The sequence below is a fragment of the Colius striatus genome, chromosome 6 (genome assembly GCF_028858725.1).
Source record: "Colius striatus isolate bColStr4 chromosome 6, bColStr4.1.hap1, whole genome shotgun sequence".
NCBI lineage: Eukaryota > Metazoa > Chordata > Aves > Coliiformes > Coliidae > Colius > Colius striatus.
The window spans coordinates 36,154,901-36,182,027 of NC_084764.1; the positions used below are offsets into that span (position 1 = coordinate 36,154,901).

At 45.0% G+C, this 27,127-nt stretch overlaps 1 protein-coding gene across 11 annotated transcripts in view; it reads left to right on the forward strand.

The window, feature by feature from the left end:
- The window catches only part of KTN1 (kinectin 1), an 87,681-nt gene extending 61,371 nt beyond the window's left edge, over positions 1–26,310 (forward strand). For 6 of the 11 annotated variants that reach the window (XM_061998863.1, XM_061998861.1, XM_061998866.1 and 3 more), the window contains 20 exons: positions 1,071–1,108; positions 1,758–1,848; positions 1,962–2,039; positions 2,937–2,974; positions 3,949–4,039; positions 4,138–4,206; positions 5,540–5,577; positions 7,815–7,905; positions 9,838–9,924; positions 11,678–11,755; positions 12,765–12,845; positions 13,278–13,367; positions 13,457–13,549; positions 14,941–15,012; positions 15,460–15,543; positions 15,738–15,821; positions 18,187–18,270; positions 19,551–19,643; positions 24,748–24,871; positions 25,781–26,310. In XM_061998863.1, the coding sequence (XP_061854847.1) occupies positions 1,071–1,108; positions 1,758–1,848; positions 1,962–2,039; positions 2,937–2,974; positions 3,949–4,039; positions 4,138–4,206; positions 5,540–5,577; positions 7,815–7,905; positions 9,838–9,924; positions 11,678–11,755; positions 12,765–12,845; positions 13,278–13,367; positions 13,457–13,549; positions 14,941–15,012; positions 15,460–15,543; positions 15,738–15,821; positions 18,187–18,270; positions 19,551–19,643; positions 24,748–24,871; positions 25,781–25,785 (1,509 nt within the window). In that variant the 3' untranslated portion in view covers positions 25,786–26,310. The remainder of the gene's footprint in view (positions 1–1,070; positions 1,109–1,757; positions 1,849–1,961; positions 2,040–2,936; positions 2,975–3,948; positions 4,040–4,137; positions 4,207–5,539; positions 5,578–7,814; positions 7,906–9,837; positions 9,925–11,677; positions 11,756–12,764; positions 12,846–13,277; positions 13,368–13,456; positions 13,550–14,940; positions 15,013–15,459; positions 15,544–15,737; positions 15,822–18,186; positions 18,271–19,550; positions 19,644–24,747; positions 24,872–25,780) is intronic. The other 5 variants (XM_061998867.1, XM_061998870.1, XM_061998871.1 and 2 more) reach the window with 3 other exon arrangements.
- The last annotated feature ends 817 nt before the right edge of the window (positions 26,311–27,127 follow it).

A 27,127-nucleotide genomic window follows, 5' to 3' on the forward strand; every position in this document is an offset into this window, starting at 1 on the left:
TCTTGGCAGAGTAAGTTTTACTCTAGCCATCAGGAATGCAGAAATGGAGGAGTCTTGGCTTTTTTGGCATGCTTGCTGTCTAGCATCCAGAACAACAGGAACCCACGTTTCCTTAGGGAGCCATTCTGCAGGCAGCTTAATCCATCGTGCTGTCAGGAAGTTGGCTTGTTTGTTTCTGTGTGGATTGTGGTTTTTTTGGTCTGCACTTCTTTCAGTCTTTCTAGTTGCATTCCAACATGTCACCCTTTTTTCTTCAAGTTTTGTCCTTTTTAGGCAAAGCTTCATATCATGTGTTTCTGTCTTGGGCTCTTCCTCCAAAGCAAATTCCCAGGAACTGGAGGAATTATTTGTGTGTTTCTGTCTCTGGAACTGATACAGAGCCCAGAACAAAAATGCAGTTTAGAGTTGCTATCTCTGGAAAGCTACATGAGGGATGCTCGCTCCATGTGTTATGCACCTTTTGGTCTCCTGAAAACAGAACAGAGGTTTTTGGGAATGTCTGAGTTGTGGTAGAGGACTAAGCTAAGCTAGTATGGACAGCTACTATCTACATAGGTGGTCACTCCCAGGCTCTTATACAAAATTAAAAGGAAATATTCTCACCAAACCTTGTTTCTTCAATAGAATAAGAATTTAAGGGGGTCGTGACATTACAAAGAACACCTAAAAAGCACTTCCTTGTGCAAAAGTCTAAATGACCAGGGGTAATCTCTTTGATTTGAGCTGCAGTTGTTGGTAGTGGGATGGCTGTCATCACCTGTGTCTGCTGCTTCCTGTGTGTCTCATGGTGGAAGTGTGCTCCAGTGGGCCTGCTTGTGTTCCCCTTTGCACTGGTTTGTGTTTTTCTGCTCTGCAAGTCACATATTTTAAATGTGAAGAAAGTAAATACTGGACACATTTGACTTCTTATTATTTTCCTACACACAAAAAAAGCATGTTTCTGCTTACATAACTGTAACAGTGCCTATTTTGATAATGTCTAATGGCTTTTTTCCCCTGTTTCTCCCTAGAGCAGTTTATAGCATTTGTGTGTTTTCCATGTGTGTTGAAGTGCTCATTATTTTCTTTAGGTGTCAATTACATCACAAGTCAAAGAACTTCAGACTCTGTAAGTACAGTTGTTACCATATCTGGATCTACCCTGTGCACCCCTCACTTCCTTGCTCCAGTGTATTTTAAGTTAAAATGTGCCTGCCTGGTGTCTGTGCTTTGCCTGAAGTGATCCAGATTATTATCACTGGTCTTAGAAGATGTGTGTCCTTATTAGAGGTACCTGGTCCTGTCTGAGGGAGCAAATAAGGCCAAGTGCTGCATGGCTTCATGAGCCCTGATTAAACTTCAGGGGATAAAAATCAAGCAGGATGGAATGATGTAGGCAAGGCACTATGGCAAAGTGATTTTGGTAACATCTGTGCTGTACCTGAGTGGATAAGTTCCTCGTGTCCCCAGCTGTGGAGGGGGAAGGAAGTATTTTTAGATGAGGAGAGCACATGTGTGTGAAATCCCTGCAGTGCATGTTGGTGCAGAATTTGTCTGCTTTCTCTTAATGAGCAGCACCATTGATCAAAGGCATCTGCTGCTAACCCATACCAAAGGGGAAGTGTTCACCCATTGATTTTTAGTGGGTGAATTGTGTTTGTGCTTTTGGTCACATATGCTGCTTTTGTTATGTGCTGCAAAGCATAGGATGGCTTCTTTTTTGAGGGACAGAAGAGCAAAGGTTTATGCTGTATGTCTCTGTGTGTTTAATGGTACAGGTTGAAGGGGAAGGAAAACCAGGTGAAAAACATGGAGGCCTTGTTAGAAGAGAAGGAGAAGGAGATTTTTCAGAAAGGAGAATGGCTGCAGGTAAGCTCCTTTTGGTATTCTAAAGCAAAATACGTTCTGTTGCAGTGTTTCTTGCTATGAGAAGGTTATTGTCACACTTCCAAACTTGCTTTTTTTTTTTCTCTTGTCCAAAGGGTCAGAAGGATACAATTGCACAGTTAACCAGTAAAGTTCAGGAATTAGAGCAACAGAACCTGCAACAGCTCCAACAGGTATAGCCTGCATAGTGGGTGTGCTTTGGGAATGCTACTCATTTCAACTGGAAAATGTTAGTTTTATCTTCTACCTCTTGGAAAGGGTTTGCATTGGCTTCAACTTGTAGAGCTATTTTAAATACTGATTGGCTGTACTGGTGGTCTACAGTAGAGAGAGTTCAGCTGTGTCATCCAAAACAGATTTTACATGGATAACAAGTTTTGAGCTGTTATTCAATCTGGATGATATTGTACATAACGAGTAGCTTTGGTGGTCTGAAAACTTTGAAGCTTGTAGACAGAATCATAGCTGTGTCTTAGGTACCTCCTTGCCAGACTGAGGTAGCATCTGTAGGCCTGTGGTTGTGGAGAAACTCCTACTGTAACTGAATGTAGCAGTTCCTCTGGAAGGGATCAGGCTCTGCTGTGATTCCTTCCTGCATTTACCTGTTGCAGAAGATGCAACTGTCTGGAATATTTTGGCTTTTGGTTTCCTGCACTGGACTTGAAAATAGGCAACTGGACATTCTTGAAGCCAGGTGTTACTTAATGGAAGAATTTTTCCAAGAAGGCAGTGTTCTGGCTCAATTTGGATTTTCACTGATGATAAAAGGGAGAAACTGTGTTGTGCTCTTATTTTGGGTGGATGGCTAGACAGGCGTGGATCCCAGGGGAAAGGTGGAGCGGAGAGAAATTGGCTGATGTGAAGTTTGGGATGTTTGTTATAAGCTGTGTTTCTGAGATCCATGATGTGTTTAGATATTCCTGGAGTGATGTCTGATGCAAAATTACTGGTATTTCTTTGGCAAGTATCTTGCAAGCTGTGTGGTGCCTCTGCTCTTGCAAAGAGTTGCTATTAATTTGAAAGCTGTATTGTGCCATCAAGGTGAGGTTGGGAATTCCTTTGTTTTTCAGGTACCTGATGCATCCCGAGTCCAGGATCTTGAGAACCTGTGAGTATGCTTAGTAGCAGTTTCTCAAGTGCTTACTGGTAATAACTCATTCATTGCTGGCACTTATCTGAAATTGGAATGTATGAATTGGTCTCAAGGACTTTTGGGGCTTTGCTGCAATAATGTGTTAGTGCTGATGGACATAGAGCAGTCCTGGCACGTCTCAGGCACTCTGCACAGCCAACCATCACCCAGGGCTCTAACAACTAGTAAAATTGCTGCAACTTCTGCCTAGTGATAATTTCTCCTTCTGTTCAGCATGTTTAAAAGAGTGTGGATTTTAAGTGCCTGTGGCTGAGTTGGTAAAAGCAATGAACTGATATGGTTTGCCATTTCCAGTCTGAGGTGCAATAGCCAATTCTCCAGCTCTTGTTTATGGAGAAACGTTGCCAGACTCTCCTCTGTTTTGACTCTGCTTTGTCTGGCTGCTCTTAAGTCAGAGGAAGGTTGTATTAGACTGTGCCAAAAAGGGCTCTGTCTTCAATGCAGCTCCTTGTCACGTGGTGCCCTCTCAGCAGAGCTGCTGTATAGCCAGTACATGGTACCTAAGGCAACCTCACCTTCAAGAGACTGGCCTTGGCACCTTCAGAGCCAGCTGGCTTGCAGGAGTTGCTCAGGTGGTCAATTGCTTCTCTCCTACTTCGGCTCTGAATGCTGTTGAGATCAGCTATGACTAAAGGTGTTTGCTGACTGACATGTGAAATGACTAGCTTGCTTCAGGCCAGTTCTTAGCAGGTAAGTGTTTGCAGTACATGTTGTTGTAGCTGGCATGCATTTTTGTTAGCTTTCTTGATTTGGAGCCATAGTGTAATGGTTTCTTCTCCATGTGTGTGTGCTCTCCTTTTGGCTGACTATATAGCATTCAAAAATTGTCTTCTGATGCTGAAAACTGTCCCAGGTACTGTCTGGCCCTTTTTAACCTAAACTCTTACTTTAACCCTTTTTTTTTTTTTCTTTCTAAACCATCTCTGCAGGTTGAAAGGGGGAGAAGAACAAATGAAGAAGTTGAAAGCTGTAGTGGCAGAAAAAGAGAGAGAAATTGCAAGCCAAGTAAAACAGTTGCAGGTAAAGTTTTGATAGAAATGTGTTGTAAGAAATGTATGTGTTGTGAGTGTGTATCTCTATGTGTACATGTGTATATGTTGCCTCTTTTCTTTCAACAGGATGTGCAAAAGGAAAATGAATCTTTCAAAGTTCAAATTCAAGAATTGACACAGGAGAATTGCAAACAGGTACAGTTTCCAATTGTAGTGTTACTGAGTGAAGCCAAAGGGGAGGGTGGTAGCTCCTGTGGGTGGCATGGAAAACCAGTGGTTGTATTGACCGTAGAAGGAGGAGCTGGGTAACTACAGACTGGTCAGCATCACCTCCTTCTGTGGAAAGGTGATGGAACAATTTATCCTGGGTACTGTCTCCAGGCATTTAAAGGACAAGAGAGTCATTAGGAGCAGTCAACATGGCTTTGCCAAGGGGAAGTCATGTCTGACCAACCTGATAGCCTTTTATGAAGATGTAACCAGGTGGACAGATGGTGATGTTGCAGTGGGTGTGCTTTATCTCAGTTTCAGTAAAGCATTTCACACTGTCTCCCACAGCATCCAGGCAGCAAAACTGAGAAGGTGTGGGCTGGGTGATCAGATAGTGAGGTGAATTGTTAACTGGTTGAAGGGAAGAAGACAGAGAGCTGGGATCAGTGGGTCAGGATCTAGTTGGAAGCCTGTATCTAGTGGAGTCCTTCAGGGATCTGTGCTGGGACTGGTACTGTTCAGTATATTCATTAATGACTTTGAGGGAACTGAGGGCACTGTCAGCAAGTTTGCTGATGATACTAAAGTGAGGAGAGTGGCTGACACCCCAGAAGGCTGTGCTGCCATTCAACGAGACCTGGACGGGCTGGAGGGTTGGGCTGGGAGAAATCTAATGAAATTCAACAAGGGCAAGTGTAGAGTCTCACATCTGGGAAAAAGTAACCCCATGTACCAGTATAGGTTGGGGAATGAACTATTAGAGAGTAGTGCAGGGGAAAGGGATCTGGGGATCCTGATGGACAGCAGGATGAGCATGAGCCAGCAATGTGCCCTCGTGGCTAAGAGGGCCAATGGCAGCCTGGGGTGTATTAGAAGGGCTGTGGGCAGTAGGTGGAGAGAGGTTCTCCTCCCTCTCTACTCTGCCCTTGTGAGAGCACATCTGGAATATTATGTCCACTTCTGGGCCCCTCGGTTCTGTGACCATGCAAATCCAGGGACAGCTTCAGGGTTGGATTGCACTAAGCCAACTTTTCTGACTGTTGCATATGTGTTCCTCCTTACCATTATCATGTGGATTTGCAGCCTTGTGCTCTTTCTTGTGCCTGCTTTGTTCTTGACTAGCTTTCCACCCCTGTTTTCCCACCCTGTATCCCAGCCAGGGTTCTTCTGGCTGGGGGAGACTGGACAGAACTCCCTTGAAGGCCAAGAGTGCTGCTGCTTAGTGTTAGAGCAATACCTCATTAAGGAGGCAGATCACATCCTCTGCACCACTTTTTGCTGCTGCTTTGCTCCTAATGAGTTTCTGATCTATTTGTAGGCATCTCTGGCTGTCCAAAGTGAGGAGCTTCTGCAAGTGTGAGTACTGCCAGAAGTTGAATGTGATAGATAAGCACTTCATTTCACTTACTGCTCAGGAAACTTAAGACGAAATGAATCCCAAATGTACAATAATGATGTGTGAGAAGTGACAGGTAAAAAAGAGAAACCTTTTCTATTCAGTCAGACAGACATGTGGCAGCAGCAGGGCTCGGGCTTGGGGCTGACAGCTGATTGAGGAGAGCAAGGGGTTCCTGGAGCAGGAAAAGCTTGGGAGCAGTGAGGAGCCGGCAACTCTTCTCAGCAAAGTGGATCTGAGGCACCTGGGGGTGGTTTAAACAGCCCTCAGGCAGCCCAAGAGAACTGCAAGGGTGTTGTGTGGTCATGGAGGGAGAAAATTAGAAGGGCCAAGGCTCGGCTAGAACTGAAACTGGCCACTACTGTAAAAGATAGGAAGAAAAGTTTCTGTAAATGCATTGACTTGTGTCCAGTTCTGGACCCCTCAGTTCAAGAAGGACTGGGAGCTGCTGCAGAGAGTTCAGTGCAGGGCCACAAAGAGGGAGTGAAGCATCTCCCTTCTGATAAAAGGCTGAGGGAGCTGGGGCTTTTTAGCTTGCAGAAGAGGAGACTGAGGAGTGAACTTGTTAATGTTTACAAATATGTAAAGGGTGAGCATCAGGAGGATGGAGCCAGGCTGTGCTCAGTGATAGGCAATGATAGGACAAGGGGCAACAGGAACAAGTTGGAACATAAGAGGTTCCAAGGAAACACAAGGCAGAATTTCTTCCCTGTGAGGGTGAGGGAGCACTGGCACAGGCTGCCCAGATGGGCTGTGGAGTCTCCTTCTCTGGAGACATTGAAAACCCACCTGGATGAGTTCCTGTGTGACCTATTCTAGGTGGCTCTGCTCTGTCAGGGGGATTGCACTGGATGAGGTTTTGAGGTCCCTTCCAGCCCTTAAGATTCTGTGATTCTGTGAAAAGGAGGGCTAAAAGGAATCATCGTCCTTTAATGGATGCAGGAGGAAGCTTAATGACCAAGGATGAGGATAAGGTTGTGGGACTTGATGCCTTCTTTGCCTAAGTCTTCAACAGAAACACTAGCTTTTTCTCTGGACAACCTGAGCCAGAAGACAAGGGCAGGGAACAGAATGGAGTCTCCTTAGTCCAAGGGGAAATGGTTTGTGACTTGCTGCTCCATCTCGACTCACACAAGTCAATGGGGCTGGGTGGGATCCAGCCAAGGGCGTTGAGGCAGCTGGCAGAAGTGTTCACCAAGACACTCTCCATCACCTACCAGCAGTCCTGGCTCACTGGGGAGCTCCCAACAGGCTGCCCAGGGAGGTGGTGGAGTCACCATCCGTAGAGATATTCAAAAGATGTGTCGCTGAGACACTGAGGAATGTGATTTAGTTTAGTGATGGGCTTGGCAGTGGTCAGACCTGAGGATCATAAAGGTCTTTTCCAACTCTAGTGATTCTATGATTCTGCCCAATAAAACTTGAACACAGAGATTCTGCTCATGCTAATAATCCTCAGCTGCAATCTTCTGCAGACAGTTCTTGCTGTATGTTGTGCCCACAGTGCAGGCAAGTCACGATTGATTTAATTTTAAATGTGTGCCAGCTCAGCTGTCTCGCTGAAGAGTTAAATGTTGGTGTCTCCAGCAAAAGTGATAAGCTTTTTTTCTTGGATCTTGAGTGTTGTAGAGAGCTGTTCGTGTTATAAAATGGTCTGGTGGAAGTCTCTTTTCTCAGGGAAAATCTCAGGGATGAAAGTGTTATAAGGTAGCTGAAGCGCAGTAGAGAACTATGTGGAAGCTAATGCCACCCTGGCTTACACTGTGCTAAACAAATTGCCACTCTCATGTATTTTTGGCTGTCTGAATTATTTTTCTGTTAAGTTAAATGATTTATAAATTGTGGATTAAGTGCTTGAAAGAAGAGTGCTCTTATCCAGCAGGCAGTGGTGGTGTGCTAGCGTGGGCTGACTGACTTATCCTCATCTAATGTGTTGCCTTTTCGTGGCCTTGATAAATGTGTGCAGCTGCCTGTTGTAGGCAAACAGCAGCTTTACAATGGGCTTTGCTCTGGCATCCTGCAGTTCCCAGAGCAGTGGGAACCGAGCTCTGCTGCCAAGTCAGTGAGAGCAGCTTTTCAAAGAGAGCGTGTTTCTGGAAGGAAAGGCAAGTTAGTGTGTGTGAAAGAGTGTCAGTGCTTCACTTTGAAATTTCTTAACTGTCTCCTGACTTGTTTGTGATTCTTTTTGCTAATTCAGGGTTGCAGGGAAAGAGAAGGAAATCGCCAGTCTCCAGAACGAGCTCGCCTCTCAGAGAAATGCTTTTGAGCAACAGAGGAAAAAGAACAACGTAAGGAAATTCTTCCCCTACCCCTCAAAAAAACCCCGAACCCACAAACACCAAAGAACAGCCAAACCTGTGTGCACAGCACTTCTTCATGCCTGGGGCATTGTGCTGAGAATGTGTTTCTGACAGTTGCCTGCTGTATTGTGTCCCCTGGGAACTCTTCTCCTCTTTTCTTGGGAGTGACTAAGCATACCTTACTTTACTGTTCAGAGTTCTGCCAGCTCTTTGACAAGTTGCTGATTTGATGAGAGGGAAGAGACTTGCTAGGAGACACATCCTGCAGCAAATTCTCAGACTTGGATTTGAGCCTTGTTAGCCCTGTTCAGAAACACATCCTTTGCCAAGAGAAGAGGAGGAAGTTTGGGCAGGGTATTGGGTACTGTCCTTCCCACTCCTCAGAGTGTCTAATCCCGGTCTTCTGGAGGAGGTGAAGGACAGTGAACCTTCCTTTACAGCAGCTGCTGATGGTGCAGTATGGATTGTTTGTGGGTGGAAGTAAAGATTTTTATCACAGAGCTCTGAGGTTACCTACTTAATGCATTACCTGCACAGGGCAAGAGAATGTAATTTTTTAAGTTATAGGGAAGACAGTTGTTAAAATACAGGGTGTTTTAGCTCACCTGTCTCCTTGATAGCATATAAAGTCCAAGGAGTACTGTGCAATAAGCTTTATTGCTTAGAAGTGGGGCAGTATAAGGAAGATGCACAAGGTAAACATTGAGCTTTTGAACAAGTAGCATTGTGTGTGACCTGAGATGAAATAGAGGGGAAAGTGGCTGAGTAGTCTCAGAAGACAGATTAACTGGGAAGGCAGAACCTATGCATACCTGTTTTCTGAGGGACTGCAAGGTTGAAGTACCTTTTGTGGTGCAGGCAGAGATTTGGCTGCTACTGAAGTTGCAGTTCTATCCAGCTTCTTTTTTACCACCTGTGAAACAAGTTATCAGGCAAATAGAAGAGGTAAAGTAAAGCTAGTGTAGGTACATGCTAGGATTTGGATACCTTTTTGTGTGGTGATTTTTAAAAAAACCCCTTTCAAATAACCCCTTGCTAAAGCAGCTTGCTCCGAGGGTTAGAAAAGAGTAAAATCTATATCCCAAACACTGTAATCATCTCCTTGCACGGCTCACCGTCCTTCCTGGGTAAGAGCTGTGAGGCTCCTTTTAGAAGAGCTCTCAGCCTTCTAAGTGAGCTTGCAGGTTGAAGTCTTGTGGAGTACACGTTTGATGACCTCGCCAAGAAAGATGCAGGAGTGCAGCTGGTGGTCTATGGTGCGCTGGCTTTTGTACGTGGGGCCGGGGCTTGCTCGCTGCTGGGCACATCCCAAACCCTCCCTGGAGGGTACTGCTGAGCAAACCCATTTTCTTTGGGCACAGTGGAGAGAGCTGCATGGGTAAAGGCTGTGAAACAATGGCCTTTGAGCTTCGTGTTTCTAAAAGGATCCCTGGTGTAGCAGGTTTGGGCTGAGGCCCGAGGGACCTCTGCAGCTAGATCTGGTTGCAAGATCAGGGGCATAAGTGTGCACACCTCCATGTCTACTCGAGTCCATGCTGGGTTCTGCAACGCCACATGCCTAACACTCTGTTGTGTAATCTGTGGTTTGGTGTCTGTGTTCCTCACTACTTTTTGAAAACTTCCCTCTTTCCTCTTACAAGTGCAGTCAAAGTGTGGGGTTGCTGTAGCCATACGCTCCGCAGTAACACTCAGATCAGTTTTGGGGGCAGGTTGGGCAGAAATTGGCATATTTTTTTACCCCTTTTCATTCAAACTCTTCCAACATCACTCTTTGGTTTTTGCTAGTGTATGTCATCCTACCCAGCAAAATCATCTTGCAGTGACCAGCATTTCAATGCAAATGGTGGAATGTAATGCAAAGTATACGGAAACAGTTTGAATATTGGCTGAACTGAAATCATTCTTTCTAAAAATGATTAGGACCTTCGGGAGAAAAACTGGAAAGCAATGGAAGCATTGGCATCAACTGAAAAATTGCTGCAGGACAAAGTGAACAAGACTGCCAAGGTTGTAATGTTAACTGCTAGAAACGATGCGTTAAGCTAGAAGCAGATCTGCAGCTGGTTTTTTAAATGAGATGGAGGCATTTAACTTTTACTGCAGTTTAAATATTCTGTTCTGAGTTGGTCATTCATATACTTTCACCTCTGCTTCTTCCTGTTGTCTTTAGCTTCCTTTTTTTATCCTTAATTTGTAGGCATGCTAACTTTTGATTTCTGTTTGCGTAATTGTTAGAGCTGTTGTGAATCGTTTCTTTTGTTCTGGGGAACTTTAGGATAAAAGCTGTGCTTGATGAGCAACCTGCTTTCATCTACTGGGCTTTGAATAAATTTATTGGACCCATGAAGAACTACAACTAGATTGTTATTTAAAAACTTCTCAGGGCATCACCACAGCTGTGAATTTTCTGCCTTGAAAGCATATGAAGCCCAACAGGTGTTGTTAGAGCCAAAGCTCAAAACATCTGTGGTGTGAATGGCTCTAAAAGGAACTTTGCATTTGCTGTGAGCCTGATTTGCTCTTAATTGTCACTATGCAGATTTCAAAAAAATAAAAGGCTATCAAAGTAACTTTAAAAAGCACAAGTCAGGTAGCTAGAAGCAGAGGAGCTCTGGCTTGGGGTTGTGTGTCTGTGCTGCACCCTCTTGGCTCGGCCCCGTGTTCAGAGTGGTTGTGTGAACCTGCTTTTGCTGTGTGCTAATGCTTACCTGCTTTCTCTTGCAGATTCCATCAAACAGCCACTCCTCAGTGGTTCCTAAATTGCTGAAAACTAACACACTTAGCACAGCTTCAAAACCTAGTGTCTCCTGTCCCTTTCTGTCTCTGAATCTCAGCTTACTAATGCCACCGATCTCTTGCAGCAGAGGAACTCAGAGCAGCAAGATGCAGTAAAACTGATGGCAGAGATGAAAAAAAACCCCCCTAAATATTAATGAAGAGTTTCTGCTGAAAGCTGCCTTCCATGTAGGGTTTCAGGCTTTCTGTATTTAAACTTACAGGGGAGCCTGAGCATGGTAGGGTTAAATTAAACCCATCTGCCACAAGCACAGCAAGCAAAATGTCCTGTGGCCTGTCTGCTTTTAATGTTAAGTAAATGGAATGACAGGTCTGTGGTGCCTTCAGTGCTCTGTTATTTAATTTGCAGAGCAATGACAAAAGAAGCCTGGAGATCCTCACACAGCTCTAATAATTATTTCCCGTTGCATCCAAGCTTGGGGAAGGAGGATGTAAGAGTCTTCCTCTTAAGTACTCAAAAGTAATATCTAGAAGATACAGTCTTGCTTTCTTGGCCTGGTTCAAATGTGCATTAACACAACAGTTTCCTTTTGACTTGTTTTTGGTGTGATGATGTTCATTTATTGTATTTTTTTTCCCCACCTAAAACCGTTTAAGTACAGATTATAAGAAATTGTTGATTGACCAAAGTTCTGTTTTTTTGAGATCACTCAGGCTTGGTGTGGTCTGTGGGTGCAGTTACTCAGCACAGTGGAGTTGGTGTTTTGAACAAGTGAATAGTGGTGTAATTTCTGTACAAACAGGCTAGATGGGAGGAGAACTTAAGAAAATAACAGCTGAAGCACAAGCAAATGTTAAGGCCAAATTCTGAAGCAATTCAGTGTCAATTTTTGAAGCAGTTCACTGGCAATTTTAGAGACTATAGCACCTTTCTCACTTAAGAAATGACTTTCTGGATGAAGTAAATTGCTCTAAGCGTAGAAGAGGCTAATGCCCACTTTCACACGAGCCTTTCTTTTGGCAGCATTTGGAAGCTGCTGAGGTGGAGACGCGCAAACTGCTCCAGATGCTGTTCCCTAAAGTCTCTCTTCCTTCTAATGTGGTAAGAGAAAAGGCTTGTCCTACCCTGCTGCTGGAGGCTGGGAAGCTCTGGGCCTGCTGTGCTGGGCAGTCTGGAGCATTTTCCTGCAGTCCCAAGGCTTTTGCAGTGGGACACACACATCTTCTGCTGGTAATACCTGTGCTATCTAGCAGCAGAGGCAAAACGGCAGACAGTTACTCCAATACCACTCCAGCATCTGATTCATCTGCCTGTGTTATCTTGTGTCTAACAGAGATAGTAAATTTTAAGGGGCAGATAAGTTCTGCTCATTGTCTGGTAGGACAGGGATCCATATCTTTCCTGGCAGCTGTGCAGTTAAGGACTGGCTCCCCTTGCCAGAGGGGCTGTGCTGCCTCAGTGCCAGTTAATAGGGTTTTGTTCCCAAAGTTCCTTTGAAAACTGCCGACTTCCAATTTTATATCTTTGGCGGCTTTCAGTTGTTTGTGAGGGAAGTGAACTGGATTTATACAGTTTAGATTGTGTGGATGATGTGAAGTGAGGCTGAAAAATGGGGTCTGTGTTTCATTTGTCACATCTATTAGTTTTGAAAATTCATATTCCAAATTATTCTCAAATGTGATGAAGTTGATCTCCTGATGAACTGGAAACAGTCTTTAAAAAGACTGTTTGTGTAAGGTTATAATACAGTCTTCCTAGTTAGATCCCTAGAACTACGTAGCAAAGGTCTGATGAACTGCTCAGGGATTAGGGAGAAGATTCCCTCTATTTCTTGTAGAGCCCCGACACTTGCAGAGAGACCTCTGTCACCCAATTGTATTTCAGCACTTCCAAGCCCCTGTGAACTGTGTGTCATAACCTCGTGCTCCTGGCTGGGTGCCTGACATCTGTCAGCTCAGCGGACTGTGTATGGGAATGAGCTGCAAACTGCTCGGCTATGGGGAGTGAGGGGACTGAGACAACACTTTAAGCCTGCAGTTGAGAGACAAATGTCCTCAAGATAAATTTGTGGAGGTTATTGCCAGCTTTAACCAAATGCATTTCCCAACAGAGTCATAGTGAATGGATATGTGGGTTTGAAAAGATGGCTAAGGAATACTTGAGAGAAGCTTCGGGATCTGAAGATGCGAAGGTAGGCACTTCCTTGGGTGTGCCATAGGAGATTTTTCCAGTGTAAGTCTTGCAAACTGTGCTCTGGATTGTCAAGTTCAAAGTGGTGACAAGAAGCCTTTGTTTTATGGCTATTTGCATCATGTAAATCAAGGATGTGTTTGTGGCTTTGAAAAGGACCTTGTGTAAATCGTTCATGAAATTCCAAACCCCGAGTCTTGCAAGTAATTTGTGTTCTGATAACCCACTTACCACAGTGCCTCACATGAAGGTGGTGATTGAGTATTGAGAGCTGTAGGTGAACGTTGCACTTGCTGTTATTGCCTTTGCACGGGTGGGGAAGAAAGAGTTGCCAACGTGAGGGATAGTAGATTGTTTGTAGAAATAAGATAAATAACAAGTCACATCCATCACCTGAGATGTGACTCTTGTGGTCTCTCTTCTCCTTTGCCAGGCTATGGAGCCGAAGTTGAAGGAGGCTGAGGAGATGCACATACTGCTGCAATTTGAGTGTGAGAAGTACAAATTGGTTCTGGCAGAGACGGTAAGCGGGGTGCCCGGTCGCCTCTGCCCTCTGAAGTTGCAAGCTGCCTTTCTTCTGCTATAATCTTTCAAACTTCACTCTCTTCTTAGGAGGGGATTTTACAAAGGCTACAGAGGAGTGTGGAAGAGGAAGAAAGGAAATGGAAGATAAAAGTTGAAGAATCACAGAAGGAACTCAAACAGGTATTTCTGAAGATGGGCTTTTTATGACAGCCAGGCAGTTTCTGCTTGAAGTCGCAGAGGGTGTTTTGAGTGCTGTGAAGGCAGATGTAGAGCAGCCCTGGCTGCCTGGTTTGATGTGTTTGTGTGACCAGTGGATGAAAAAGGTGAAGTCTGCAAGCAGTGTAAGAGTGATTCCTCCTTACAACAATAGTAATTTTGATGCTCTAATACTTCAGTTTCGTGCTAAGAGTGATTTGTATTTTGTTGAGGAACATCTTTCCATTAAAAAACCCTAAAAAATGGAGAGACTCTTGATGTCTTCACACTTGTGTGATTTCTCCTGTTGCTGTCTTCAGAGAAGCAAGAAAAAATGGGATAAAAAGCACAGGTATAAGGTCTTTGACCTTTATGGCAAGCCTGTGTCATGGTCCTTTGCAGGAGGCAGCCACGTAACGTGGTAATATTGATGCTGACGGGATAGGAAGCCAAAGATTCAGGAATGTTCACGTGTCTCCTGAGTGTGCCCAGGAATATATGATTTTCTGATCCTGACAACTCAGACTGTATTTTTGTTGAACACCTGTGTGCTTTGTGTTTAGGGTTTTTTTTATTTTCAAAGTCCATTTGTGAAGAGATACAGACTCTTTGTGATGAAATATAAGTATCATACAGTCATGTTTTTTTTTTTTTTGGAAGCTGTTAAAATATTGCTTAATCCATTATGGTCAACTAACTACACTTGAGATTGCCTGCAAAGCTTTCCTTTTTAGGAAAGCTCTGTTGCTAGCAAAGTGGTGAGGAAAGAAAAAAAGCCTTTTATGTTTCTTTCCTGATCTAGAATTCAAGTAGGTCAAACTGCTTTTTCGGAAGAAATTATTTCTAAAGTACTTCTGCTTAGGAATTTTGAGAGGCAGAGTACAAGCCTGGAGCAAACATAGATGATTTGTAAGCATCTTGTTGAAGGGCTTATAAAAGGCTGTTGGATCTTGAACTATACATGTGCCACTGTCTGCTGCGCTTGGGCAGCCTCTAGTGAGGCTGAATGTGCTGATTTGGGCTACAATACTATAGCTGGATGGAGAAAGACAGTCTTCCCTGTCTAGTAAAAAGATATTTCCCTAACTATGGCTAGTGGACCACTGGCTTAGTCCTTGTATTCCAAATCTTTTAGACATCTGGGCTCTAAGTATGTCAAAGAACTTGGTACATTGGGAGAAGGCAGGAAAGGTGTTTAGTGGAGACTCAGTGTACTGAAATTACTGGAGTGAGTGTCTTGTTTTGTTCAGTCCCTGTGATTTCGTCCTCAGAATGTTTAAATTGTAGAAGCAAACTTGTGTGTATGTGTGTGTGTATGTAGAATTTGTCTGGGACCAACCCAACTCAACGATGCATTTCTTTCCTGAATACTGCAGATGCGTTCTTCAGTCGTTTCCTTGGAGCACGAGGTAGAGAGGTTAAAGGAAGAAGTCAAAGAAGTTGAAACTGTACGTGCAGGTGTTTTGGGGTTTGTTTTTTTCTTGTCTTGGAAGCTTTTTCTGTTACTACAATGTGACTTAGGCTTATACTCTAAGTCTTAGCTTCCTAGGACTTCTTCCCTCCAAGTCATGCAGCCTGTGCTGCAGTTTAAACTGAATCTCTTGGCTGGTGTTTTTGAGAAACTGGGTGGTGGAAATCGTCCTGTATTCTCTGTACTCACCCGCTGGGACACTTACCTTGTGAGACTGAGCAGTTTGCTGCTTCTTGACAATGATTCTTGACTTAATTCCTTTTATCTTGGAAGTGTAACAGTTGAAATCTGTGCAGTGCAATCACTGGATTTGAAATGCTCTCTAAATGTCATGGAATACTTGATAGAGATTTATAGCTAATAAGCAAATGATACTGCAAGAAAGTATTGAACATCTGTTTTAACTCTGTTTTTCTGTTTCTAGCTTAAAAAAGAGAGAGAACATTTGGAAAGTGAACTAGAAAAGGCAGAAATAGAACGATCTACTTATGTTTCAGAAGTCAGAGAGGTAAACATAATTGACCAAACTGTTCTTTTTCTTCTGGTTACTGGTTGGCTGGCAAACTAATCTAATGCTTAGCCCCTATGGCTGAGGAGTTCACATGCTTATGACCTTAGGGTAGAGTGGCACACTAATAACTGAGCAGAAGAAAAGAGGGCATCCTAAGGAGATAAATCCTAAAACTCTAAACTTCATTTCAGCTCAAAGATCTGTTGACTGAATTGCAGAAAAAACTTGATGATTCATATTCTGAAGCAGTAAGACAGAATGAAGAGTTAAATTTGGTAAGAATCTTGTTCTCTGCTGGGCACAAATGAGACTCCCAGCATACTTATGAAGCAGAGACTTATTTCAAATCCTGTCTGTCCTGCTAACCTCTTCAGCTTGATATTTTTGTCCATCGCAGTCATTTATGTAGTCCCACTTTTACAATTTGTCTCTTTCTCTGCTCCTAACAGTAGCATGTCTGGTTCTTAAGAGTTTTTCCAAAGTCTGTAAGACTTTTGTTCCCAAAACTTCTTGAGAATCAATGTTTAACACTGTAGATATATGCAGCAGCAAACATCATGTCCTGGGAGCAACAGAAGTTGTGCTCTCATCAGTTTAACTGGTTGTGATTTCCCAAAGCTTTTGATGATGCAACTGAGGTATCTGTGCTCTGGCCGTGCAGAGCCTTTTCCATCCTCCTCTGGCTGTACAGAAATTGGCCAAACCCAATGTTAGGTGCGTTCAGAGTATCCAGCCATTGAACAGCTGGCATCCTGCTATGGCTGAAGAGCTGTGCTGGCTTGGTGCATGCACTGTTTCACAGCATGTTTGGCTAGACATGATCTCCAGCCAGTAATGCTTCCATACTAGATTTTCTCAAGAAGGAGCTGGATTAACCAAGACAGACCCGAAGATGCATGGTTTTCCAATTTCAGCCCTTTCACTTTTCACTTGTTTCAGTGGCATGTTTTTTAAGGCTTCAGGAGCAGTCAGATCCTTCCTTCCTCTGCTTGTGTTTGAACACTGCTTTCTTACTTTTGAGCCAGAATCAGGGAAGGCTCTCAGTCACTAATGTCTTTAGATTTTGGAGTAGTTGGGGCAGCCTGTCACTGCAGGCTGAGCTGCTGAACTCACCATGGTACTGCCACTGTTGTTGCAGGGTTAAAATAGTTATTTTAAAACACCTGACACAATATCAGTCTTTTAAGTTAATAGCATGCTTGGCAAGTCTAGTGCAGCATTGATAAACATCCTGCCTCAGCAACCTAAGTCTCTCCTTTTGAAAGCAGGGCAAATGGGAATTGAATGCATATCTTAGAGTTAATCAGCAAGCACCAACCTCTTGAATATAAGAGGCAACAATCTATTATGTCTGTAACAACAAAGCTTAAAAAGCTGAGCTCCCTGCTGGGGCAGCTTGACTCTGCAATCTGATGGTGCTGCACTGGTAGGAGCATGAGGAGATGGTAAACAACTACTTTCCTGTAAATGGCTGGGGAATGCTGTCCAGTGTTTTATGAGGGTTTGGGGTTGAATATTTTGGGGAAATTTTTTCAGCAATAGGCAGAAGACTGAGGAATAGAAATAATGTGTTTCTCACTAATTTTTAAGGTGAGCAAGGAGAAAAGCTGAAACTGCAGAGGAGCTCAAAAGTGCTTCCCCAGTGTAGAAAACTAGCATCCACCAGTCAGTCCAGGTGCTGCAAAGGGGGAAACCTTCCAAGGGTGAGACAAATACAAGGCCTAGGTTTGGAATCGGTGAGAACTGAGGGCTTTAAGTAGGTTATTGTTCACTTCTTTAATCCCCTGCTGGCTCCTCAGGAGATTGACAGCAGGAACAGTGAACATTAGCACAGTGCACTTCAGAGGCACAAATCCAACAGAATTGGCACTCAAGCTTCTTGTTAGTGCTCCTGTTTGAGGCTCAAGCCTCAAGTGCTGTGGCTGGTTCTGTATGCTGTGTTGAAGAGCAATTGAAATACTCTTTAAAAAAATGTTTATGTCCTTTGGAAGTCTGTAGTTTAAGGGCAGCCAGGACAAAGTATTCATCCCTCTTGACTGAAATAGTTGGATTTTTTTGGGATTGGATCTAAATAGCATGGACAACTGTTTATAAACCCCTGTCAGTGATTCGTGCCTTGATGTGACATTAGCAGACTGGTTAAGTCAACATAGTTGTAGTAAGCGGTGCTTTATTAAGGTGATAAGGAGAGCTTTTCAGTTTATTCAGCAGTAAAGCGACTGTTTAGCCTAAATTAGGAAGATGACAATCTACATTTCTGCATGTTTGCTGTGATTTAAGTCTAGGTTGACTTTTGTGGTAAGAGTATTGGAGGGGCTTTCTGTACTGTCAGTATTGCTACTACTCCTGCTGGCACTAGAGTTTAAAAGTTGAAATGATTTGTAATGAAGCTGATGCCAACTGTGTCTTTTCTTCTGTTGTTTCCATGCTTTATATTTGTCTTTACAGATGGGGTCTTTCTTCCTTGACTGTCATTGTAAAACCTCATCATACATGTTGACTAATCCAGAGTGTGTGATAGTTGTTAGTAATCTTCCTCCCTTTGCAGTCAGTGTTCACTGGGTTAATCTGTGGGACAGGCAGCTGAAGCCTCTGTGTGTGTGTGTGGGGAAACTGATGTTCTTTGTTGCTATTTTACAGCTGAAAACACAGCTGAATGAAACACTATCAAAACTCAAAGTTGATCAAAATGAGAGACAGAAGGTAGCTGGTGACTTGCCCAAGGTAAGCAGAGACTCTCAGCAGCTGCAGATCTAAATGTTAACCAAAACCCTTAAGACTTGTAGTTTTGCAGTGCTGGAAAATGACTGTTTAAGGGGCTTGAGGAGATTCTGCCTGGTGGGGTGTCCCGTTCCACTCCCTGGTTCCCCCAGTGACTGGGACTGTGGGTGTTAGAGCTCATGCAAGATCTAACAGCTCTGTTTAATTATCCTTCTTGAAAGAGCATCTTGTTCATGATCATTTTGGTACCAGTGGGAGCAAGTGGTGATTTGGGGCTGACAATTCTTTATTTCAAGAAACCCAGCCTAACAAAACGCCCACCCCACAGCCCTACACCCACACCACAGCCTGAAACTTTTCAATCCAATCCCAAATGGCAGTGGCTTACAAGTGGTTTACAAGCCATCTTCAGGTTTGCACGTGGTTACAAATCAGCCACAACCCAGGAGACTCCAAATCTTTCAAGTTAGCTCTATGCAAGCTTGATGAGACAAGCAGGTGGGTTACCTCTGCTCTTCCTCAACAGCCGCTCCTGGAAGATGGATTGGAGTGGGAAATCTTTAAGCATGAGAGGTCTCGGAGCTGTCTGTCACCCCAGAAATGAACCTCTCACAGGAGAACTGATAAATGGAGACAAGGATAGCCTGCAAGAGTGGCTGAGCTCTGTCTCCAGACTGTTTAACACCTTGTTCTTTCTACAGTAGAGGCATAGTAAGGAAATTAGACTGTGTTCTTGCAGGATTGGAGAGGGGGGAGCTGTTGTTGGGGCAGCTCTTGCCCTGAGACAGCGACAGGTGATCACAAAGGCAGTGCCAGGAGGTGAGAAGGTAAAGGAGACCTGTGGTAATAAGATGCTTAAAACATCTTTGCTCAGGACAATTAATTTGGATGGTGACACATGAAATGAGCTGTGCTGATGTTCATGGTGTATTCTATATAAATGCAGATCTATGATTAGGCTTTTAGAGACCTGCCTGCACTGCTGCTCTTGCACAGATAATTTTTACCTCAGAACTTGACATGAAACTATTAAAGCTTCCCCCTAGAATTGCTCTCTAATGTAGGCAGGCTGACATGCAACATGCTGATTGTAAGGAGACATGTCAATCTCAGCAAATGTGTTGGTCCCCTGAGCCAACTGAGCGTAAAACAGGCTTCCTGCTCGGCTGTGGTGTTCTGAGTCTGTAGTGTTCTTGGAGAGATGGAGGTTTGCTTCTCAGCCTGTGCTAATTGTTATCTCTCCAGTGGTGGTGGTTTATTTTTCCCTCTCTTCTCCCCTTCAGGCCCAGGAGTCTTTGGCATCTCTTGAGAGAGAAATTGGAAAAGCTGCTGGGGATGCCGATGTGATTGAGAACAGCAACGTTTGCACGGAGATGGTGAGTGCTGCTTTGGAGCCCTGTGCTCAGGGACAAAGCAATGCTCGTGCAAAGGATGAACTTTGGCAAGTGGGGTCCAGCAAAGGAGCAGGATGTGTGCTGCTGATGGTAAATTAAGGCTTGGTGAAACTTGTGAGGCTGGTGTACTGGAGCTGCATCCCAAGGATGCATCGGGAGTTCTGTCGTCTGGAAGGTGAGCTCTTTCCTGTGGCTCCCATTTGCAAGGAGGAAGGAGAGAGATTCTGGAAGTGACGTCTGAGCTGCCAGTGGTTTGACTTGGGCAGAAGTGGGAAGATCCCCAGACTTGTCCTTTTGAGAAGGGAAGCTAAAAATAAATCTGCTGATAACTAAACAGGCTTAAAATACCATTGGATTGACACTTTGCTGATATCTGTAATGTTAAAGAAAGAAGTCAGCCTTGCATGCCCTGTAACACCAAGGCAAAGAACATCTGTTACCTTCTGGTCCTCTGCAGCTGTGGTGAAGAGCTACTCCTTAGCCACTGGTATTCAGTTTCACCTGATGCTGGCTCGTGGGAGTCTGCTGTAGTCCAGCAGCAAAATCTTGCTAGCCTGAGCTTCAGTGTGCAGTAGAATTGAGTGCTGCCTCATGTGTGGGTGGACAGCTCCCTGGTCTGATGGAGTTTTTGTGTCCTCCAGTAATGGCGTTGCAGTTGCAGGATCTGGGATTGGGTGTCCTCTGTCTGGCATGGTCTGTTTTCACCCTTGTAACTCACCTGAGCCTGTGGGTTACTGTTAGCATGAATGGTTGCTGAGCTACTTGTGTAGCTCATACTACCAGAGCTGGCCCCAAAAAGCTGCCACATGTACAAGTGGTTAAGTCATGGCTTTGTAGTTGGGCTTCTTGGTCTGTGGAAACAAGAGCTTTCCTACCAGCTTCAAAATAGCTTCATTTCTGGAAGGCAGTTGGGAAAGGGGGAGGCTAAAGCAGATGCCATCCCAGCACGTTTTACACAGCTAAGTGGTGTCAATAGAACTCATTACCCATTTTCCTCTGTGGAAAGAGTGGAAGCAGTGGCTGTCATTGGAGAGGAACATAGGACAAAATTTATTGCCTCCTTTTAGCTGCTGAAAGTAGCTTCATCACTTGTGAGAGGAAGCTCAGAGTCCTCCAAGGATTACTGTAGAAAAGCTTTTGCCTTTGCAGTCACTAGCAGAAATGAAATGGCTTTTCCAGAGTGATCAGTCTCGGATGCTGATCAACATGTGTTGTGGGCTCACCACGTCCAAGCCAGAGATGCAGCCGGGCCTGTGAGACCACTGATGTCCCAGCCCTGTGAGCTGCTTTGCTGGAAGGATGGTAGGTCTGTCAAGCCCTCTCTTGTGTTGCTAGAGGAGACCAGCCAGTGATGGTGACGACTGGGTGCTCTCTGTCCCTGTCTGCAACAGGCTGGAGAAGAAAAGCCTTCCTCAGACCAAAGCCAAACTGCTTGCTCTCTGTTTTACCTTCATGGCTTACCAAAGTGGTACATCAGAACAGCGATGCCATCAACTGCTGACACAGAGCCATCCTGGGTCAAGTGTCGTTCCATGTGCCCTGCACTTTCCTGAGTGTCCTGGTTGGGTTTAAGTGCTTTAGCCTGAACTTGCCTGACCCCTCTGCTTTGTGCACTGCTGGGCTGGAGCTGCGTGGGCACGTTGCAAAACCCTCACCAGGTTTCCTCCAGAATATCTGTTGCTTTATTCTGAAGAGGACTGTGGAAAAACAGTCCCAATAAACCTGTAATTAAGCCTTCATTAGTAAAAATATATTAATTTTCTAAACAGCACTGCTGACAGGTAGCCATTGGCAGAGGCTGGAATTAGAACATTTTCTTCATCTTTTCCCCCAAGCCCCTTTCCTGCTTTCTTTTTCTTTTTTGAGGAAAAAGCAGCAGCTGTCTCCCCAGAAGCCTAAAAACCCACCTTAAAATAGCTCTCAGATTAAAAAAGAAAGTCTTCCAGCCACTTCCACCTAGCAACAATGTCTCTTTTTTTAAGGACCTGAAAACACATGCTCGAAAATGAGCGTATTTGTTCCTTCTGGGTGCTGGAACCAACCCACAAGATGGAGAAATGATGCTTGTGTAAACCCTCAGACACATTCTGGGTGTTTTCTTTAGGCTCCTTTTCTTTCAGTTCAAAAATAGACCATTTGATTTTTCCAATCAGCTTCCTTGTCAGTTATGGGACTTAGATGATGACTAAAGGGTGACTAAAGTATGCTGTAAGGAAGTCATTTATATTCAGCAGCTTGCTTAGGCAGTAAACTTATTTTGAGGCTTAGATGAAGTCTAATGTGCTTTTCCCTCAAATCTCAATGTAAAACACTCCATCACTGAAAACTGGAAATGCTTTATGTGTAAAGCCCTGTGGAGTTCAGCACCAGGTCTGTGATCACGGGGGGGTTCCCCACTACCATCCTTATCATCCCTATATGCCAAAGACGTGCCTTTCGCCTGGAGTCACAGAGAGCATGTGGGGCCGAGGCACGACGACGACTGCGTAAGGCAGCCCTGCACTCCTGGGTTAGCAGGAGCTACAGTATGACTGTGGTGAGCCCAAATCCATCAGGAGCTGGTCAGGATAGGCCCCAGGAGAGTTGGGGATGTGTTTATAATTCATGAATAAACAGTGCCTGAGACGAATGAAGTCACAAAAGAGAAGGGAGAGGAAGGAGCTAAGGGAGAGAAGAGCTCTGTGCAGAGATGAGGACTGAAAGGCTCCTTCGTTGCTGCTGCTCGTGGTGGTTTCTGTACACATGCACTTTCGTACCCAGCACTATGAGTCAGTGCTGTGGTTCATTCCTCTGCTGGGATGCTTCTTGCCTTCCCCTTTCCACTCTCATCAATAAGTATGAGATTGCAAAGCCGAGTCCTGGTCTTCACAGACCTGATTTTCCACCTTAGTAGAGGTAAAATAGGTTGTTACCTTAATAACAGATTCCCAGTGATTACTATTTATTTTTACAGTAGGAAAATGTTGGCCAGTTGCACTCAAGCAAAAGCTTTGCAATATATTGCTTTGTCCTCTTGCTTGAGCCCTGAGTAGTTTCGGTAGCTGTGCAGGTGGTTGAGTTTGATTTACTGCTCTCTGTGTTACAGCGAGTCTAGCGGCGTTTGCAGCCAAGTGGGAGCTGGGGAAGTGGCTCTCTGAGCTCTCTCAGAATTTCCCTGAAACTCCAGGGAGAGATTTGCCACAGCATGGTGCATCAGTCTCCCTGTCAGTAAAACCCCTCGCAGCTGGAGTGGGCCTGGCCAATGCAGAGCACCTGGGGCTGCTCCTGCTGGGAATAGGGTGCTTGGTGTATTGCTGACAGCAGGGCACAGCTGCTGAGTTTGAGCTGGTAAAGGGCAATGAGGAAGCTTTCCTGCAGATTCTCTGCATGTAGGAGCTGAGTAAGGAGTAGTAAGGTGTGGTTTAGATGGGGAGTTGTTTGTATGTGTCTGGAGGAGCTAATCAATAAAGGTAATAAAATGGGGATTATGTCACTGTTAGCTCAGCAAGACTGACTGGGGAGGAGGGCAGGCAAGAGAAGAGTCCAGTTTGAGTTGTGACACTTCCTTATTAATAAACTGTTGAACTCCTGAAAAAAACCCAACTAAAAGGCACACCTATTTTTAGCAAAGCAAGCTCAGCATTTTCATTTCAGCACAGGAAACAAGTTTTCTAGCTCTTGGTAGTGTTTTCTTTTGTTTTTCTTTATGTTGGTGCTTAGACTGCCTTATGAAGTCTAAGGGTCTGGCAGCAGTGGGTGAAGCTGTGGGGAAGCTGATGGGCAGTACAGATGGGGAGAAGTGTGTACCCCCAGGCAGAGGTTCCAAAGGGTTTCACAGCTGGAGCTGCCTTGTCCTTGGGTATTGCATACTGCTGAGGACACTGTCCCACAGATCCCCTACAGACCAAGCCCATGGTGGTCCAGCAGCCTTGTTACAGGTGTGAGGGTCAGAAGTGATCCCATTCCTGGGCACACAGTCACTGTGCTCAGCAGCCTGTTACAAACCACGTGTCCTCACCTGTGTGAGATTTCAGCCAGCCCTGTGGGGTGGTACCTCCTGCAACTGGGTCAGCTCTGGTGATGAGCACAACTCTTGGAATGACTGTGCTGCCATTCAGTGAGATCTGGACAGACTGAGAGTTGGGCAGAGAGGAACCTCTTGAGATTCAACAAGGACAAGTGCAGAGTCCTGCGCCTGGGGAGGAACAATCCCATGTACCAGTACAGGCTGGGGGTGACCTGCTGGAGAGCAGCTCTGCAGAGAGACCTGGGAGTCCTGGTGGGCAGCAAATAAACATCAGCCAGCAATGTGCCCTTCATTGTGTCCTGTGTCCAGTTCTGGGCTCCCCAGCTCAAGAGAGACGGGGAACTGCTGGAGAGAGGCCAGCATGAGGCTACGAAGATGGGGAGGGGACTGGAACATCTCTGTGAGGAGGATTAGCTGTGAGACCTGGGACTGTTCAGCCTGGAGAAGACTGAGAGGGAATCTTATCAATACTGATAAATACCTAAAGGAGGGTGGGTGTTGAGAGAATGGGGTGGCACTTTTTTCTGTGGTGCCCAGTGCCAGGACAAGAGGTAATGGGCACAGGCCAGAACACAAACGTTCCACTGGCACAGGAGGAGAAATTCCTTTGTTGTTGAGGTGAGGGAGACCTGGCCCAGGCTACCCGGGGAGGGTGTGGAGGCTCCTTCTCAGGAGGTTTCCAAACCCACCTGGACATGTTCCTGTGCCCCCTGATTGAGAGGAACCTGCTGTAGCAGGGAGTTGGGCTGGATGAGCTCTACAGGGCCCTTCCAACCCCCATTGTTCTGGGATCAGCTGTAGTGAGGAAATGGAGCCTGGGCAGGGAGGGGGGAATCAGAGGACAGCAATGCTTTTGCTTCTGCTTGGCATGTGCAGGTGATTCCCTGGGGCAGGAAGCAGCTTCGTGTCCTCAAACCATGTTTTCTTTTAACTGTGGTCATAACCCTCTGACTTACAAGAATTGTTCCCATCTGTGCAAGGAGCAGTAATTCTATACAGTGGATCTAATTCTGTGCTTTCTTGGTAATTAGACTGTAAATGAGGTTTTTAATGATTTTTTTCTTTTTCTTCTTCTTCCAGGAATCGACTGATAAAAGACTAAATGCAGCAGTGAATCTTAACCAGGATTTAGGTCATCTCAAGAAGCTGCTCGTGTCAGTAAGCCAAATGCTGTCAAAGGGACGGGAACACTACCAGCTAGTAGGTAGGTGTGAGTGGTTGGCCATCAGGAAGGACACGCTGCTCTGGGATGGTGGGACCCTGTTCAGATTCAATGAGTCAGGTGTCAAAGTCAGACTTTCTATGTGCAAATCATCAGAAGCTCCTGCTAGGCACTGGTTTTGTTCCTCTCTATATCTGTGCTTCAGTTAGATGGGTCTAATCTCTCATCTCCGTGTCCCTCTCTAGGCATGTAACTCTTTATCCCTCCCTTTCACCACCTGCTGCTTCACACAGCAGGTTTAGGGAAGTGGTGTTCTCCCAGTGCCTTGTTTGCTTTGTCCCAGGTACACAAGTGAAGCGTCTAAACTCCCATGCTCCAGTGGCTCAGGGAGGGAGGATAAAAAATAACCCACTGGGCTTTCAGTGAGCCAGCACTGATGGCTTGCTGTGGTCACAGGGACACGAGTGTCTGAAGCATCAGTCTGGCTTGAACCTTCATCCAGTTATAGACACACAAACAGGGCTTTTGTTTTAATGTACAGCCAGTTTGGAAACCAGGGCCTTTGTGGCTGACTGCATCACACTGGCAAACTTCTTACCTTGAAACCCCAAGTTTCCTAATGGTTGGATAAACTTGAGAGAAGAAACTTTGCTGAAGCTGGGGGAGCTGGTGAGCCCCTGGGAGGTGTGTGCTGTGAGCCAGTTCTGGAGGCTGCTTGGGTTGGGAGCAGTAAAGCCTGGGCACTGCATGAGCTACTGCAGGAAGTGTCAGAGCTCCCTCTCACCTGCTGAGGACGGGGTCTTGGGGGTTTTTTTCCCCCTAATTTAGGTATCTTTTTTTTCCCTGCCCCTGCCTCTGTAATCCCAGGTGGGCAGCAGGGCCCTGGGTTTGTGCAAATGCTGCCCTTTGGAAACCACTCGGCTGACGCGATGTTTTGTGTTTCTTTTGCAGAATGAAGTCACGGGGGAATCATTAATTTGAGGATAGCAGAAGGCATTGTATTATATTTTGCCAAATTAAAGCCTTATTTATGTTTTCACCCTTTCTACTTCGTCAGAAACACTGAACAGAGTTTTGTCTTTTCTAATCCTTGTTAGACTACTGATTTAAAGAAAAAAAAACAACCCACAAACCCAACTCTGTAGACACCTTCCAGAGTTTAGTTTTATAATAAAACCAAACCTGTTTGGATAATTAGACCTTTACATTCCTGGAGAGACAGTAAACACATAACCTTTTGTCTTCTTTTGCTCAATAAAACTTGTTCAGGAAACTCCAACGTGGTAAAGTCACCGATGGGACATAACATTTTAATACCGATGTTGTACACTGTTTTACTTAGTTACATTTTGGGATTAGCTGCCTCTGACTTCAACCTCAAGTAAACACTCCTCTTTTTTTTTCTTCTTTTTTTTTGGTTGCTGTTGTAATCAGTTTTTGTAATGGTGTCAGCAAATAAAGGGATGCTGTTATTCAAGGTCTTCCTGCTCTCTTCTTTTAACTGAATGGGGTTGACCAGGGTGCGATTTCCACCTCTCCCTTCCCTGAAATGACCATCAGGCTGCCTGTGGTGTATTCCTTTTTCTTTTGGGAAGAGGAGGAGGCATGAGCTAGAGAACAACTGCAGTGCTTGAAAACTTCAGAGCAAGGCTTCCTTTTAAAGAAAAGGTGTTAAAGTTTTCCAAAAAGCCTACAAGAAACCCCCAGCAAACCTCATGAAGCCTGTGGCTTTGTCTTGTGTTGTCTCTAGGGGAAAATCGGGGAGTACAAGAGGGAGAAACAGTTTGAAATGTGGGATGGTGTGGCCACAGCAGCTTTTGTTGGGAGTATTGCACAGAATCTCAGACTGGTGGGTGTTGGAAGGGCCTTGCAGAGCTCATCCAGCCCAAGCCCCTGCTCCAGCAGGTTCCCCTCGCTCAGGGGGCACAGGAATGTGTCCAGGTAGGTTTGGAAACCTCTGGGGAAGGAGCCTCCAGACCCTCCCTGGGCAGCCTGGGACAGGGCTCCCTCACTTCAGCACCAAAGAAGCTTTCTCCTCCTGTTTCAGTGGAGCTTTTTGTGCTTCAGCTTGTGTCAGTTACCCCTTATCCTGTTGCTGGCCACCACAGAAAAAGTGTCGCCCCATCCTCTTGACAAATTCCTTTAAGTGTTGACATGATTTCACCTGAGCCTTTTCTTCTCCAGGCTGAAGAGCCCCAGGTCCTGCAGCCTTTTCTCATATGAAAGATGTTCCAGTCCCCTGATCATCTTGGTGGCCCTGTGCTGGCCTTTCTCCAGCAGTTCCCTGTCTCTCTTGAG